Genomic DNA, 18,746 nt, shown 5'->3' with positions numbered 1-18,746 from the left:
TCTTTCCCCTTTGCCCATTCCTCTCCCCAACCTCACCACTTTTTTTTTTTCCTCCAGCCGGCCACAGCTGTGATCTCTCTATTAGGTAGGGACCTGGCAGCGACAGGGGCTCTTCCCAGGCTGAGGTGGCATCTCATTCTGGGTTGTGGAAACCTGCAGTAGCTGTTCCATCCCCAGTTCTGCTGCAGAGTAAGCAGCTTCTTGGACTTGCCACAGCAGCCCATTGATAAATGCATGGCTAAGCCATGATATGCATACAGTGTTGTCACTATGTCCTGGTAGCACCTTCCCCCTCCTGTGGTCCACCTACAATGTTTTTGAAACAGCAGCCAGGATAGCCGCCATGGGCATCTGTGCCCATAGGATGACCTGGCTCCATGCTTCCGCCCTCCGACCAGAGGTGCGGGAGAAGTTGGCTGACCCTCCCATGTATACGTGAAAACCTTTTTGGAGATCAGGTCAGAGATGCAATAGCTCAGTTGAAGGATCACCATGAAACCCTTCAACTCTCCACTAGTTCTTCAGACCCTCCATCCTCTGTCAGGAAATTATCCAGACCAAGTTCCAGGAAGTCCTTTTATCGGCAGCAGAAATATTACCCTTCCCCCTCGCGGACTTGCATGTCCCATGCTAGCTCCAGAGGCCACTTCCATCAACAACAAGCGCCTAGACCCCAGTCGGCCCCTCAACAGGATCCGGCTACTGGCTTTTGACTGGAGGCAAGGGAGCATGGGTCAACAAGTCGTACCCCTGACGCTAGATCCTCCAGTGGGAGGCGGACTTCTTTACTTTGCCCCACCACTGGTCGACCATCACTTCGGACCATTGGCATCCTTACCATAGTTTGCCAGGGGTATCGACTAAATTTCAGAAGGATCCCAGAGGATTCTCCCCCCATGTCCATCATGGGGTTCGTCTGCCCAGCAGGTCATACTTCAGACAGAGGTATCCGCCCTTCTCACGGTGGGAGCAGTAGAACCCGTTCCTAGTCATCAGGGCCAAGGATTCTATTCAAGGTACTTCCTCATACCAAAGAGGACTGGAAGCTTACACCCCATTCTCGATCTCGGGGCATTGAACAAATTCCTCAGAAAAGAAAAGTTCAAAATGGTTCACTGGGCACTCAGATTCCCCTCTCAAAAGAGGAGACTGGCTCTGCTCCCTCGATCTCAAGGACGCCTACACGTACATCGCTATCTTTCCCGAACACAGAAAGTATCTTTGCTTTGTAGTAGGACAGGCTTACTACCAGTACAGGGTGCTGCCTTTTGGTTTGGCCTTAGCCCCTCGCGTCATCACCAAGTGCCTGGCAGTGGTGGTAGTGCATCTCAGGTGCTGTGTGGTACATGACTTCCCATACCTGGACAACTGGTTGGTCAAAAGCAACTCCTGCACAGGGTTGCTGGAAACTTTGGCCCTGACAATGCAGGCGCTGCAATCTCTGGGTTTTGTCATCAACTACCCGAAATCTCACCTCTTCCCATCTCCCCAGCTGGACTGCATAGGAGCCAGGCTGGACACAGCTCAGGCAAAAACATTCTTGCCCCGCGATTGGGCCCTTGCCCTATCTTTGTTGGCAACCTTCGTGCACAGCAGTCTGAATGTAAGTGCCTACCTTCTGCTTTGCTTGTTGGGCCATATGGCAGCCTCAGTCCATGTTACCCCATTAGCCTGCCATTGCATGCGCAGAGCACAGTGAACGTTGTGGTCACAATGGCAGCAGGCATCCCAGGACCTCAAGGCCCATGTCACCATCACACAACCTCTGAATATCTCTCTGTCCTGGTGAGAGAATCTTTCCAGTCTGGAGCAGGGAATTCCCTTCCTGGCTACCCTGCCTCAAGTGGTACTTACCACCGGTGCCTCTCCTCAGTTTCCAAAAAAACAAACCTGAAACTGATCCAATAATCCACATGCAGGGCCACTGGACCGCTTAGGAGGCTCTCTGTCAAAAAAACTTCTTAGAGCTGTGGCCGATTCGTTACGCTCTATGGGCATTTCGAGACCAGTTGTCCCACAAGGCAGGCCTGATTTGGGCAGGCCTGATTTGGGCAGACAATCAAGTCGCGATGTGGTATATCAATAAGCAAGGAGACACAGGGTCGTTCCTCCTCTGTCATGAGCCCTGTCCTGGGCCCTGTTTCAGGGGATGTCTCTGCAAGCGGCGTACCTGCCCGGGATGCTGAACGTTCTGGCAGACCACCTAAGCCACTCTTTTCAGCTGCATGAGTCGTCCCGGAATCTGGATGTGGCGGCCCGGGTTTTCCACCGGTTTAGAACCTCGGATATGTATCTCTTTGCTTCCCTGTACAGCTGCAAGGTGAGCAATTTTTATTCCCTTTTCATGTGGGACGGCCATCCAGCCTCTGACGCCTTCACCCTTCACTGGGGCACAGGTCTTCTGTACTCATACTCTCCTCTTCCGCTCCTTCTGAAGACTCTCCTGAAGCTTCAATAGGACTGAAGCACCATGATCTTGTGGCACCCTACAGGCAGGTCTGGTTCCATCTCCTTCTGGACCTGTCTATGAAAGATCCCATCAGACTAGGGACTGTCTTTGACCTGATAACTCAGAATCAGGGTGCCCTGCACCATCCGAACCTCCAGGCACTACCCTTGACAGCTTGGATATTGAGTGCCTAGTCCTTCAGCCACTGGACCTCTCGGAAAATGTCTCCCAGATGCTGGTGGCTTTCAGAAAGCCTTTCACCAAGAGGTCTTACAGGTTGAAATGGAAATGTTCTCAGTCTGGTCTGAGAGGTATGCCCCCTTCCCAGGTTCTTGGACTATTTGTGGCACCTTTCCGAGTCTGGGCTTAAAACCACCTCTGTCAAGGCTCATATCAGTATAGTTAGTGCGTACCATCGAGGTGTCAACTGGCACACCCATATCGGTTCAACCCATAGTAGGCTGCTTTATGTGGAGTCTGCTTCAGCTAAGGCCCCCTCTACGGCCTCCTGTTGTGTCCTGGGATCTCAACATCATACTGGCACAGCTAATGCATTCTCCTTTTAAACCTTAAGCTCCTGCGACCCAAAGTTTCTCACCTGGAAAATCATATTCCTAGTGGCGATCACTTCATCTTGTAGAATTAGTGAGCTTCAGGCCTTAGTTATGTACCCGCCATACACAAAATTCTTTCATGATCATGTGGTCCTGCATACACATCCCAAGATCCTGCCTAAGGTTGTGACTGATTTTCACATCAGTCAGTCCATTGTTTTGCCCACCTTCTTTCCGAGGTCTCATTCTTATCGAGGGGAACAAGCTCTTCATACTTTGGATTTGCAAGAAGGCTTTGGCTTTCTGTTTGGAATGCACAGCAGGTTACAGGCAAGCCACTCAACTCTTTTTTTTTTTTTTTTTTTCCCTTTTGATAACAATAGATTGGGAGTCGTAGTGGACTGCATCGCTCTCTGCTACGCATAAGCGGGCCTTCAGCTTGGAGACCGAATCAAAGCTCACTCTGTGAGGGCCATGGTGACGTTGGTAGCCCACCTGCGGCAGTTCCCATCACTAGAATTTGCCGGACAGCGACATGGAGTTCCCTGCACATGTTCGCTGCCCACTACTGCTTGGACAAGGATGGTCGACAAGACAGTGCCTTCGGCCAATCTGTCCTACGCAACCTCTTCCAGGCTTAAACCCAACTCTTCCTACCTCAGGCTCCTTGGTTGGAACCAGGCTGTCTCCCTACTGACCCCCTTCTGACCCCCCCAAGGCTTGCCAATAATCTCTGGGGGTCCAGCGGGGGTCCGGGAGCCATTTCATTGTCGGCTGCCAGTAATCAAAATGGCGCCGATAGCCTTTGCCCATACTATGTCACAGAGGCTTTCAGCGCCATTGGTCAGTTCCAGTCACATGACAGGAGCACAAGATGGCGCCGATGGCCATGTGACAGGGGCTGACCAATGGCGCCGGTAGCCCCTGTGACATGGTAGTTCAGAGGCTGCGCGTCACCATTTTAAAGAGCACGGCTGCAGAAACATGGGCACGGAGGAGGGCAAATGGATCCCGGGACCCCGCTGGACCACCAGGGATCTACTTTGTAAGTCTTGGGGAGGGATCGGGATGGGGGGGGGGGGTGGTAGTGTATGATAGATATGTAAAAAAAGGATTTTAAATGCTTGGGGTGGGTTTTTTTTAAGCTTCCTTTGCCGTTTCGCTTTTTGGCCCGGTTTCGGGTTTCCTCGTTTCGTTTTTTCGAAAAACGAGACTAGGAAACCCGAACTTTACCACGAAGTATCCGAGTCAAAAAACGACCCGGCAGGAAAAAACGAAGCACATCTCTAGTACTTTCTGAGATTTGCATTCAGATGCTGAAAAGCAAGTTTTTAAAACTGGATTTAAATTTCAGCAATTTTTAGGCAATTCATTAAATTTCAAATTATTTTGCTCAAATCCTTGTAACTGATTTTGTGACTAGGCATAATATGCTCTTTGTATATTGAGCGTGTTTTTTCCCGTGTTTCTTGCAGGTGCCGATATTGAAACCCATGGACCTAATGGTAGAAGCAAGTCCTCGAAGAATATTTGCAAATGCACATACATATCACATAAACTCAATTTCAGTAAATAGTGATCATGAAACGTACCTCTCTGCAGATGACCTGAGAATTAATTTATGGAATTTAGAAATCACAGATAGAAGTTTTAGTATCCTTTTTGAGTACCTCAGTTCAATTATATCAATTGTCTCAAATTATTGTAAAGGTTTTGATGATGATGGGAAAAGTTTTGCTTCCTATACAAACTGGGATAATTTAGTTTTAAATCATAAATGTATTAAGATCCAAGTGCTTCTAGTTTAATCATTTTAAGAAATTACCTAGTATAATATTTGTAATGGTGTTTGGGTTTCTTTACTGCAGCAAGGAAAAAAGTCCTCAAATGTCAAATTATTGTCCTAACATGTAAATTAAATATATTCTCCAACATGTAGGGCTAAATTAGCCATGGCATGTGGATGACATGTGACGGCACTAGAATGACCTATCTTTTTAGCTCAGTAGAACTTTTGCTACTGAGCATGTGCAGGAGTTTGTGCGTGTGTTGCCTTGTAAGCTCTTTAGTCTCTCTGTTTGCACTGCAGCACAGAAATGTTACCCTCGCTCTCATGAAACCGTTGTTTATCAGCTGTAGGGCCTCTGGGTTTTTTTCACACTTTTATCACTGTGTATGGGCTCCTCTACCTAATGTTCAGTACTGTTAAAAAAAAAAAAAAAAAAAAAAAAAAAAAAAAAGGAATAAATTAATAACTTATTTTCCACAGGTCTTGCATCTGTGTCTGACAGACACTTTCCTACCATACATTTGAGTCGAATAAGAGCTCCTGACACAAGGTTCCCCCTTCCTGCAGCACCAGATTCCAGATTCACCATTGTCTCATGGTTGAGCTTAGAAGAAATATCACTGAATGGCACCTTCAAAAATAAGAACATTCCCCCCCTTCCCCCCCCCCCCCCGGCTTAAATGCAAGAGAGTCTGTTGCAGTTGGAGCAAGCACCAGCGTCCATCACCATCAACACAGGCACTATTGATGCAGGTATGCCCCAAGATTTGTCTCTCCATACCAATTCAGTGCATCTGCACCATCGGTGCATTAGATGTATCAATACCATCAGTGCATTTGCATCATGGATACATAGTGCACTCAAAGGCATCGATGATTCTGCACTTTGTACACTCTGTATGTCTGCACCAGCTAGGCATCTGCAATTTTGGTGCATGCCATATGTTTGCATCTGTGCCATCAGTGAGTCTAAAATTGGCATACTCAATGCCCTTGTTTCATTGATGCTTTTGATGGACTTTGAATCGGCCATGCAAAAGTTTTCAGTTGTCTTCTCAGAAGTTGTGGCTCGCAATTTTAGAGTTCCTCTCTTCATCAGAAAATGCCAGTTTCCATTAACACACATATTCCAAATGGGATCTCCTCCATGGAGTCTAATACAAGCCTCCCTAGAAGATCTTGCCAAGAAAAGTGTGCAAGTTGTCACAATAGAAGGGCGCCCTACCCCAGTGGGGAATCTTATTGATTATGTGCATACAGAGCCCCCCATCAGTGTTATCTGCTTGACACTCTATATCCATGGTATCTTCATTGGGCCAGAGGCATTATAAGATTACAGGCTTATTTGCAAGGGAGTCCCCTTTTTTCTTCCTCTGTTAGCAAGATTCCCACCTCACTTTCTTATTCAGGCCATGGTCTCCCTAACCTTAAGTTCTAAGGAGAACAATTTCTTTCCAGATCAGAGGAACTTTTGTCCCAGTCAGTGGACCCCCTCCTGCCAGAATTCTGGAAAAAGAAAATTGGAGTCATTTGGAGGAGATTTTTTCAAAATAGCAGTTATCCTGTTGCTAGAGTGATTGACTGAACGTGTTAGCCTATTGTAGTATGATAGATATAGTAGCGACAAAAAAAGTCCTTTCTTTCTACAAAGGTATTGGGTGACAAAATCCTATAGAATCTTCTGTAGAATGTTCACATGGGGACTAATTCAGCCTCATGTAGTCCGATGCTCGTATAACAATACATGAGGCTGAATTACATAGAAACATATGTTTCTATGTTTCTATGTAATTCAGCCTCATGTAGTCCGATGCTCGTATAACAATAATAGACCAGTATCCCAATCTCCATTGATATTGTTTCAGAGACTAAGGAGCAGCACCTGACCTCAGTTTTTGATGGGTTTTGGAGCACATCTGTCTATGTCCTTTGAGAATAGTTTTCTGATATTCCTTGAATGGTTGCAAAAAAGTCATGAAGGACTGCTGAGTCCTCAGGGCTACAGAATGTGGTTATCATTAACACTTCATCTAACACGTCATCATTTTTTAGTCTCCCATTTGACTACCTCGGACACCCCAGTCACGACTTGAGGAGGAGTCGTGCCTTAGACAACAAGTATTAGAGCTTGTTCCTCCCAAAGGGTGTGGTACACGGTTCTATTCCTCTTAGCCTTCTCATATTTAAGAATGCAAAGCACTTGAGTTCTGTCCCTATTTTGCAAAGGCTGTTCAAGGTGTTTCAGGAGAAGTTCAAATGAACACCCGTCATTACACCATGACACATTTTTCAAAGCAAGGAGGTGGATAAATGCTCAGAAGCCAATGGAGTATTAACCCCTGGCTTTTTGGTCACTTGTAGGTCTTTATTAGGTTGACTGTTCTAGTGGTATACGTAGACCATTGGGAAAAGTGTATCTTCTCGTGTCTAGATGAATGGCTGGTGTCAAGATCTGTTAAACTCTTTCAGCCTTCAGTCTTTAAACTTTTATCACTTTAGGACATAGATAACTTCGGTGAAGGAAGGTACATTCTTCCCATCAGATCGAGTCAATGATACTTATTTTGAGCCACATGGAATCAGCAGTTCTTGTGGTCCCCCTTACACCCCTAAACTTGAGAACGTTTACACATTAGCGCTCACTGGTTTCTATCATGTTGAACCTTTACACTTTATATTGGTTCCTCAATGATGAACATGTCCCTTCATGTGTGGCTAAACCTGTTGGTCTGGGAAATGCTTCCCTCTTTGAGTTTCTCCCATATCCAGTGTCACTGGTTCCTTCTGTTCAGGGACCATAGTCTATTACGAAACACTTTTTATCCTAGGACAAGCAGGATGCTAGTCCTCACATATGGGTGACGTCACCGGAGCCCAGCGCGGGAAATCTTTCTGTCAGTTTCTAGAAACTTTTGACCGGCCATGTGAGGCCACTGAGCATGCCATGATATTCTCTGCCACAGGTGTCTCTCTTCAGTCTTCGCTTTTCCGCGCTGCCGTTCGCATCGCGGGACTAGAGCCGTTGCGTTCTCCGCAATTCTTGTGACTGAAAAAGTCGATATTTTTTCCATTTTTTGATATTCTCTCTCATAGGAGCTCTCAAGCTCGCCGGCTGGTGAGTACCATTCCCTTGATTCTCATATTTTCTAGGAATCCCTTTCCTCACATTCGCATCCATCGACGGCCATCGATTCCAAAATGGCGACGGGATTCAAAAAGTGCCCGATTTGTAATAGGAATATGTCGATAACTGACCTGCATTTGGAGTGCGTACTCTGCCTCAGAGAAAAACACGATGTCAGTACATGCCCCAAATGTGCAGAAATGACAGTAAAAGGACGGAAAGCCAGACAAGAGAAGATGGAACATTTGTTTCAACTTTAGTTAATCTCTTCTCCCTCAATCATCGAGGTCGTCTCCGGCCGGAGCGACAAGGAGGGCTTTACTTAAAAAAAACCGCATCCGGATGGATCCAGTGATCGCCCGTCCTCACCATCGTCGGTGCTATCAACTAAATCGGCAGAACACCAAAAATCCAAGCATCGACATCGACATCCATCATCTTCTACATCGATGTCCCAGGACGAATCGATGCCAAAGCGGCCCCGACAACAGGAAACACCGGCACCTTCGATGCCTGGGCCTTCATCTTCGCCGATTCCAACTACAACTTACACTTCGTTGATGGACGCCTCCGTACCGCCACCGCATACAACATCGGTGACTTCACCACTTGTACAGCTGGAATTGTCTATCTTAATAAGACAAGCGGTCCTACAAGCTCTTTAAGAGCAAAATGTTCCGTCGATGCCGACACCGTCCGTGCCGATGCCTCCAGCATCGATGCCGGTAGTAATACCGATGCCGGTGGCACCACCGATGACGGCGCCTTTCTTGCCGCCGAGGATTTTGACCGGTTTCAGAACCACTACACCAAGGCTCGGGACACAATCCACATCACTCTTTGCTCATATTCCATCGAGCCCCTTGATGTCAATACCTCTTCCATCGACATCGATGACTTCGGTGCCATTTCCACCGATGACATCGAGAACATCCCCGATACCATCGGGGCAACCTGCATTAGAACCTCCAGAAGTTCAAGATGAGGCCTTTTATCGACGCCTTTTACAAAGGTATCAAGATGTGATCGATAAGTTACCATCTACTAGGCCACATACTACTTCTGCAGGATTTTCCATCGATGACCCACAGCCAGGACCTTCAGGACTCCATGTCCCATCTAAATCAATGCCAAAATCACCTTATAGAGAAGATTCTGAAGATTCCTGGGATGATGAACCCTCTCATTTTTCTTCAGAGGAATTCATGTCTAACCCTTCTTCTCCTGATCAAAGAAAGAAGTCACCCCCAGAGGATCTTTCGTTCTCCTCATTCATACAAACATGTCTGACTCTATTCCATTCAAGCTTACAGCAGAAGAAGATACCAGAGCACAAACCCTTGAGGTTTTACAGTTTGTGGATCCTCCCAAACAAGTACTGGCGGTACCAGTACATGAGGTTTTACTAGATCTCCAAAAACGAATTTGGGAAACCCAGCTTCTACCCCTGCAGTGAATAAACGTGTGGACACTACTTACATAGTCCAACCAGCTCCAGGCTACCACAAGCAGCAATTACCACACCAGTCTGTAGTAGTGGAGTCAGCACAGAAAAAATCTAAACGTGTGCGCCCACACTCATCCATCCCACCTGGTAGAGAACACAGATTCCTGGATACACTAAGTAAAAAGGTCTATCAGAATTTCATGTTGAGAACCAAGATTTCTGCTTATCAACTCTATATCACTCAATACCAGCGGAACCTCTGGAAGCAGATGGAAGAGTTTGTAACCTCCTTACCCACCCAGTTCCAGGAGTCTGCACAAGCTGTAATAACCAAGGGACTGGAGGCAGGCAAACATGAGGTGAGAGCAGTCTATGATAATTTTGAGACTGCTTCCAGGACGGCAGCAGCTGGAATCACAGCTCGCAGATGGGCCTGGCTCAAAGCATCTGACCTCAGGATTGAGGTACAAGAAAAACTTGTGGACCTGCCCTGTCTTGGTGACAATCTGTTTGGGGACAAAATTCAAGAAGCTGTACAACAGCTTAAGGACCACACTGAGACTCTACGTCAGCTGTCTCAAACCTCACAAGGTTTGAGACAGTCTTCTCGTCGTCCTCCACAAAGAGATATGCAACGTTCCTATTACAGGCCACGCAGATACTACCCCCACACTTCTAGGGGTAGGTCCAGCAGACCTACACAACGCTCCCAGGCCAGACAATCCAGGCCTGCTCGTCCACAACCTCCTGCACAGACGGGCCCTGCAACAGGCTTTTGAAACAAAGACCAGAGAACAGACCCAACCTTTCAATCCCAAGCCAAATCTACCAGTGGGCGGAAGAATATCTCACTTTCACACAAATTGGCAAAACATAACATCAGATCAATGGGAACTTTCCATAGTCTCTCGAGGCTACAAACTAAATTTCACCTCAATTCCTCCAGAATTTCCACCAACTTCCTGCCCACGACAAAATTCTCAACTGCATCAATTACAGGCAGAATTATCCACCCTTCTGAGAGCCAGGGCCATACAACCAGTGCCCCGGACACAGCAGGGCAGAGGATTCTACTCCCGATACTTCCTCATTCCAAAGAAAACCGGAGGCCTACGTCCCATCCTAGACCTCAGAAATCTCAACAAATTTCTGAAGAAAGAAAAATTCAAGATGGTATCTTTAGGCACCATGCTTCCACTTCTTCAAGCAAGAGATCGGCTTTGTTCTCTGGATCTTCAAGATGCTTATGCTCACATTCCAATATACCCTCCTCATCGCAAGTACCTGCGCTTCATGGTAGACCATCAACATTACCAATACAGAGTTCTACCCTTTGGACTTGCATCTGCTCCCAGAGTCTTCACCAAATGTCTAGCGGTCATAGCAGGACACTTACACAAAGAAGGTGTCCATGTTTTCCCATATCTAGACATCTGGCTCATAAGGAGTCCATCTCAACAAGGAGCAATAACTTCTCTCACTCGAACAATTGCTCTACTTCACTCCATGGGATTTCTCATCAATTATCAAAAATCCCATCTCACTCCAACTCATCTGCTTCACTTCATCGGAGCAGAGTTGAACACAGATCTAGCAAAGGCTATTCTACCTATAGATCGTGCAGATGCCCTCATTCTACTAGCAAACTCCATTTCCTTATGGACACAAACCACAGTCCATCAGTTTCTGATACTGCTAGGTCATATGGCCTCCGCAATTCACGTTACACCAATGGCAAGGCTTGCCATGCGAGTTGCCCAATGGACTTTGCGATCACAATGGATTAAAGCCATTCAACCACTACATTATCCAATTCAAGTGACCCACCAACTAAGATCATCTCTACTTTGGTGGACGAACAAAGACAACCTGTGCAAAGGCCTACCCTTTCAACAACCAGTCCCAGAGATAACTTTAACTACAGATGCATCCACCTTGGGATGGGGAGCTCATGTAGACAATCTCCACACTCAAGGGACTTGGACAAAACTCGAAGCAACATATCAAATCAATTTTCTGGAACTTCAAGCTATACATTATGTGCTGCATGCATTCAAGGACTGCCTTTCACACAAGACTGTTGTAATCCAAACAGACAACACAATAGCCATGTGGTACATCAACAAACAGGGAGGTACGGGCTTGTATCTCCTTTGTCAAGAAGCTGCACAAATTTGGGGCTGGGCCCTGACACACTCAATGTTCCTATGAGCCACTTATCTCGCAGGCATTCACAATGTAGTAGTGGATCAACTCAGTCGTCAATTCCAACCACACGAATGGTCCCTGGATCCTGCAGTAGCGACCAGGATATTTCAGCGTTGGGGACAACCAACAATAGACCTCTTTGCGACACATCTGAATCACAAAGTGGACAAATTCTGTTCTCTTCACAAACAGAAGAATCAGCCAGCCAAGGACACCTTCGCTCACCCTTGGAGCTCAGGCCTACTATACGCGTATCCTCCGATACCACTCATAACCAAAACTCTAGTGAAGTTACAACAGGACAAAGGGTCCATGATACTCATAGCCCCATACTGGCCTCGACAAGTATGGTTCTCCACACTGCTAGACCTCTCAATTCAGGGATCCAATTCGACTGGGAGTAGCTCCCACTCTCATAACTCAGGATCAGGGTCGGTTGCGACATCCCAACCTTCAATCCCTATCCCTGACAGCATGGATATTGAAAGCTTGATTTTGCAACCACTCAATCTTTCATCCAATATATCTCAAGTGCTTATAGCTTCACGTAAACCTTCCACACGAAAGAACTATTCTAAATGGAAGAGGTTCACTTTGTGGTGCTCCGAAAAGAACATAAATCCTTTCACCTGCCCCACAACTTCTCTACTAGACTACTTATTCCATCTTTCGGAATCTGGTTTCCAGACTTCATCGGTAAGAGTACATTTAAGTGCAATCTCTGCATACCATAACAAGATAGCAGATGCACCTATCTCCACACAACCTCTCGTAAGCAGATTTATGAGAGGTTTAACTCACCATAAGCCACCAATTCGACCACCTGTCACAGAATGGGATCTGAATTTGGTACTAACAAGACTCATGCGTTCTCCTTTCGAACCCATAGATTCTTATGATCTTAAATTTCTCACCTGGAAAACTATCTTCCTTATAGCCATTACATCAGCTAAAAGGGTTAGTGAGTTACAAGCACTTGTCACGTACGCACCTTATACTAAGTTCTCCGTACTCATCCAAAATTCCTTCCCAAGATAGTTACGGAATTCCACTTGAATCAATCCATAAATTTACCCATATTCTTTCCAAGGCCTCATTCCCATCCAGGAGAAACATCCTTGCATACCTTGGATTGTAAGGGTGCACTAGCTTTTTATATAGACCGCACTGCAATACACAGACAATCCACACAGCTGTTTGTATCCTATGACCTAAACAAACCAGGTAAAGCAGTGGGTAAACATACTTTATCAAATTGGCTAGCAGATTGCATACAATTTTGTTATGAAAAAGCAGGCCTTCCTCTCCAGGGGTGAGTAAAGGCGCATTCAGTACGAGCAATGTCAACCTCAGTAGCACACTACCGTTCAGTGCCTATCCTCGACATATGTAAAGCAGCACCATGGAGTTCTCTTCACACTTTTGCAGCTCATTACTGCCTAGACAAACAAGGACGACAAGATTCGGCCTACGGACAATCTGTCTTAAAGAATGTGTTTCCAGCTTAATCCCAACTCCTTCCACATCCAATCTTCTGTGATCTCCGGCTGATTCCTTTTCAACAACAATACTTCACAACAAAAGGACTCAGCCTCTAGCTTGCTATTCACCCATATGTGAGGACTAGCATCCTGCTTGTCCTGGGATAAAGCAAAATTGCTTACCTTGTAATAGGTGTTATCCCAGGACAGCAGGATGTAGTCCTCACAGAACCCACCCGCCACCTCGCGGAGTTGGGTTCATATCCTTTTATGATTTAATTTACTAAACTCTTTTGCTACATACTAGACTGAAGAGAGACACCTGTGGCAGAGAATATCATGGCATGCTGGGCATGCTCAGTGGCCTCACACGGCCGGTCAAAAGTTTCTAGAAACTTTGACAGAAAGATTTCCCGCGCTGGGCTCCAGTGACGTCACCCATATGTGAGGACTACATCCTGCTGTCCTGGGATAGCACCTCTTACAAGGTAAGCAATTTTGCTTCCCCCCCTCCCCCCCCCTCCAGATAAAACTCTTAGAATGGCAAACCATTCAGTTTGTGGTTGAGGTACTCTCCCATGTAATGCAAGGAATAGAATGATTGTTCTAAATCATTAGTCAAATGGTGATCTATGAAAGCAAGTAGAGAGGCATAGAGTCTGTGTTCCTTGGCCATGAACCTCAACAGATTAAGTGTGAGCTCTTGGTTGCAAGGCCTCCCTTCACAGAACAGACCTTCCCAGGCTTTCTGACTTATGAGTAGGTCATCTTCAAGTCTTCCATCCTAATAAATGGGCTATCCTTCTGGGCCTTCATGCTTAGTCCTCTTTACGTTGAAAAGCATCAAGAAGATTAAATAGTTGGTTTCATCCTACAGAGTGAATACATTTTCTTTCCAGCTCCGTTTTGACTAATGTGGAAGACATATCTACTGTCTGCGTTTTCCACAATTGCATTTAGTGGCAAGAACTCTTCAGAAAGTTCTTAAGTTTGGGGCAGCTTTTTTTTTTTCTCTCATATCTCACCCAGTAGTCTATCCTCCTTTCGATGCTTCCAAAAACTGAGCACTCACTCCTGCCACAGAGGAAAGGTCATGATACCCTTATGAATCTTCCCTCACTCAACCTGATAGCAGAGGAATTCAGTGCTTGATAATGTACGCTCTTCATTGTTCAAAGAGGTCCAGAGCATCTTCTGCTTTATGAGAAGGCTATACCCTCAAAAATGAGTATGGATTTAGGCAGCAGATCCTGGTTCTTCCATTTCCTTTTACCTGTACTACTAAGGATCTACATTAGTATGTACTTTCCCTTTCACCGGCAAGTCTCAATGCTTCATCAATGAGACAGTCACTTTACTGCTGCCGCAGCTTGCTGCTTCCAAGTACAGGAAATTCGGCAGTCACTTGATTATTGAATAGTATTTATTTACTTATTTAAAAAAAAAAAAAATGTTAACGCTTATTCAATGGGTGTTAAGTCTAAGCGGTTTGAATAGTACTATTTACGAAGGTTTTGCTGGCATGTAAATCCACCAGTTTTGAAATCTGTGTTATACAACTTCATGGTCGAGCTACTAAAGTTGGCCTCTTGAAGTATCTTACCTAGAAGGTGGTGTTCCTAATCTGATCTCTTTGACTAGATGAGTCAGCGACTGTAGTCCTTTCATTAAAAAAAAATTAAAAAAGGGTGGACCACGCCCATCTTGAATTTCTTCTCAAGTAGTCTCTGTTTTTCACCAAAATCATGCTGTGTGCACTGAGGACAGAAGGCCTTTTATTCGTTCCTCTGTGAGAGGGCCATGCCAAATTAGTGTAGCAGAACTCTACCACGTTGTAGGGCTTATTAGCTATCAGTGTTCTATGAGCCCATTGATCCGTGGATAGCAGTGGCCATTTGTTCCTTGTCCAGCTGGCTAGTGGAGTGTATCACATACTGTGTGTATTCACGGGCCTTCAGGGTACAGACTTTAAGACTCAAATCAGAGCCATATATTTTTATTGCTTTCCTGAGATCTATCTTCATAGCAGTCATCCATACAGCTGCAACTTTATCTGTACGTTCTACCATCTGGACAACCAGTCTGGAAGCAAGTGTGTTTTTGGGACAAGAGGTTTGGCTTGGCTCGTTTGCCAGTAGTCAACTCTCCACGGTGGTATCCAGGTTATTTTTCCATTAAATGCGCCACCTCAACCCTCATCTTGGGTTTCCCCATGTTTCAGGGCTACTTCAGCTCTGCTTGTTAATAGAAAAAGTAAGCTTTCTTACCATAAATAGTGTCTCTGTAAATAGCAGGATGAATTAGCCATGCTTAATACCTCACACCCCCCCCCCCCCCCCCCCCCCCCCGGAGAGTAGACAACTCTGCTAGATTTAACTCTAATATCAACTGAGGACTCTCAAGGCGATGCCTGCACAAGGATTCCTGCACATAATCTGTAGCAAAAACTCTACTGAGCTAAACGGATGTCTGGTGCCATCGAATGAAGCCACCCACATGTCATGGCTAACTCATCCTGGTTTCTAAGGATAATACAGTTTACGGTAAGTAAACCTGCTTATTACAATTGAATTTATTGAACATATTTAAAAATATTTGTCTACTAGGTAAACTAATATGTAGACGTTTTTAGCTAAACCTCTGAAGATGAGGATTTAATCTATATCACCATCAGACACTTGTACATATTTATTTATATAAAGGATGAAAATGTTTTTTAAATTTGTTCATTAAGCTCAATTGTAATAAAATTAATTGTGGTACTGGAATGGCATTTAAGGTATTGGCACAGTTAAAAGTAGACAAGGTAATAGAACCCAACGGGTACATCCAGAATATTGAAAGGGAACGCAAGGAAATGCTGATTGTACTTCTCACATCTGTTTGTTAATCACTGGAAAATAGGAGGTTCCAAGGGACTGGAAAACATCAGATATAACACTGCTCCAAAAGGGTAGACATAAAAAGGAAACAGAAAACTACAGATCTGTTAGTCTGACATCGGTAGTGGGCAAAATGTTGGGAAACAGTGCTGAAGCATATAATCATGCAGTACTTTCAAGCCAATGGGTTATAGAATTCTAGGCAACACCAGGAAAATATCTTGCCAAACAAACTTGATTGAATTCTTTGAGGTGACCCAGATTAGTAGAGAGGCCAATCTCACTGGGCAACAAATTTTCACAAAAGTCATGTTACGGAAATGAAATTAGTCAATTCTTATAAATTTCCATGTGCTAAACACGAATGTGACTGTGAAAATGCAAAATTGGCTCTAGTTTTTTTGTAATATGCAATAATATAATTACATCTTGAACTGTATGCCAATAGTAGGAGACCTACGGTTAATACCGTTTGAAAAATGAAGTCATAGACTACATCTTAGATTTCTTTGCTTGTCTCTTGTACACCTGTTCGGGAGCATCTCTGCAGAGTGTCCAGCAGTAGTCAGCCAGCATGAATATTTCAAATGCTCACCCTTTCTGACTGGGCTTCATATAGTACACTGCTGAAGTCAGCTTACTCAGCTGCAGCATGGCAGTAGAACTGCATTGCATCAGAAAATGATGTAATAAACTCTGGATGATGTGTGCATGATGGTATTATGCAATATGATGCAATATTACATCATTCTAGGCTTATTTACAGTCCTGGATAAAATTACATGACTAAACATAGAGAGTGAACTATATTAAATATCTTCAAAATGAGAGCCAATAAAAACTTTTCATGGTCATATTCGTGTTCAGCACATCAAGATACTACAGAGATAGGACCTTTTTAGGTCAGTAACACTTTCATTGTTGCCCAGTGATCTACTACATCTCCCAATCTGGATTTTAGTATTGCCTTGGGTATTGTTTCATATAGAAGACTAGAAAGCAAACTAGGTTGTCTGTTGAAAAAGAAATACATTTACTTAAAGGTCTGTTTAGCAACAGAACTTAGAATTAGTCAATGGGATCCACCCTGGTAAAGAGAAATTGACTAATGTCAGAGGAGTCAGTAATAGGCCTGATCTTCTTCAAAGTCTTTAAATGAACTGGTGGAAGGCTTTGAAGCAAAAGTGCCTATAAGTGGACAACATGAAAATCTGCAACTAAAAGTTTACATGCTGGGTAATAGGGGGAAGATAAGATGAAATGTGCCTTAAAAATTTTGGAACAGTGGTAAAGGGTTGGTAACTGCACTTGCATAAAAATAAAATACTAAATTATAGATTTGCAGTATAGAAATCCATGGATCAAATACTATTTGGGAGGAGAAGAATTAGTCACCAAACAGGAAAGCAATCTGGAGCTCATCTCTTTCCAGTTGCCTGCACAAATAGCAGGTATAAAGTATGCAGTTATCATATAGTATGCACTGTAACTTAACTATTTTTTTAATTAACTGCCATTATGTATCCTTGCTACTATGTGGGCTGTTATTGCCCCTTATGTGAAGCTGTAGGGAAAGAAGGTCCTAAAGGAATGTGAGAAAATATTCTTTCAGTGAGAGGGTGATGGACACCTGGAAATGACTTCCAGTGAAGGTGGTAGGAACTAAAATATTGAGAATTCAGGTATGCTTTAGATTGACAGGAAGGCGGAGGAAACCACAGAGTAAGATTTGTGGCAGCATGGTAGACACAAATGGGCACACTGTCTGCATGTCTGTGGTTAATTTGATATACAAAATGTTAGTATATTATTATGGTTAGAGCATAGAGTGCTAAAACTTGGAGAGCTAGGGTCGAATCCTTCATTACATCATTCCTGTGAAACCCCAAGCAAATAACAATAATAGTGAAAAGTGTAAGTGTGCATTTGAAAATACCACAGTAATGGAACAAACATATTACAAAGTGTTATTTCTTTTTCTAAGGCAAAATATGCACTTGGTTATCAAACACAGATTGTGCTTTGTGTGTTGGTAATTGGTTAAAAGATGGGAAACAGAGAATAGGTCTAAATGGTCAGTTTCCGAATGGAGAACAGTGGAGTGCACCAGGGACCTGTACTGGAACCAGTGTTTAACATATTCATAAATGGAATAATGACTGAGGAGACCATATTTACAGCTGACACAATTATTATTTAAAATCTTTAAAACATGAGCAGATTGTAAGGAATTGCAGAAGAACATTGTGACTGGGGAACTGGGCATCTAAATGGTAGATGAAATTTAACATGGAAAAGTGCAAAGTGTTGCACATATGGGAAAAATAATCCTACGTGTGTACAATGGTGGGTTCCATATTAGAAGTTGCCACCTAGGAAAAGAACCTTGAAATCATTGTGGACAATACATTGAAATCCTCAGTCAGTATGCAGTAGTGGCCAAAAAAGCAAATAGGATGTTAGAAATTATTCAGAAAGAAATAGAAAACAAAACTGTGAATATAATGCTTCCATCAAACCATGGCATGCCCACAATTTAAATATTGTTTGCTGTTCTGGTCATCACATCTCAAAAATAATGATAGGAGTGGAGGTGCAGGGGAGATATGAGCAGACCTTCAAATACCTGAAAAGTATTAATGATGCACAAACAAGCTTTTTCTGCTGGAAAGGAAACTGCAGAAATCGGAGTTTCATATCATGACCCCTAGGGTGGGAGGTGACTCAGAACCAACATCAGGAAATATTTCTTCACAGAGAGGGTGATGGATGCATGGAATGCCCTCCTGGAAGAGGTGATGGAATTCAAAAA

General features: G+C 44.2%; 1 protein-coding gene across 1 annotated transcript in view; it reads left to right on the top strand.

Annotated features, from left to right (window-relative positions):
* The window catches only part of PPP2R2D (protein phosphatase 2 regulatory subunit Bdelta), a 231,782-nt gene that overhangs the window by 176,528 nt on the left and 36,508 nt on the right, over positions 1-18,746 (top strand). Inside the window, exon 6 of the mRNA XM_029609992.1 lies at positions 4,479-4,656. Coding sequence (XP_029465852.1) covers positions 4,479-4,656 — 178 coding nt within the window. The remainder of the gene's footprint in view (positions 1-4,478; positions 4,657-18,746) is intronic.

Source organism: Rhinatrema bivittatum, chromosome 7 (assembly GCF_901001135.1).
Source record: "Rhinatrema bivittatum chromosome 7, aRhiBiv1.1, whole genome shotgun sequence".
NCBI lineage: Eukaryota > Metazoa > Chordata > Amphibia > Gymnophiona > Rhinatrematidae > Rhinatrema > Rhinatrema bivittatum.
Note: the sequence above shows the minus strand (reverse complement) of the source record. Positions and strands in the feature narration are given on the sequence as shown.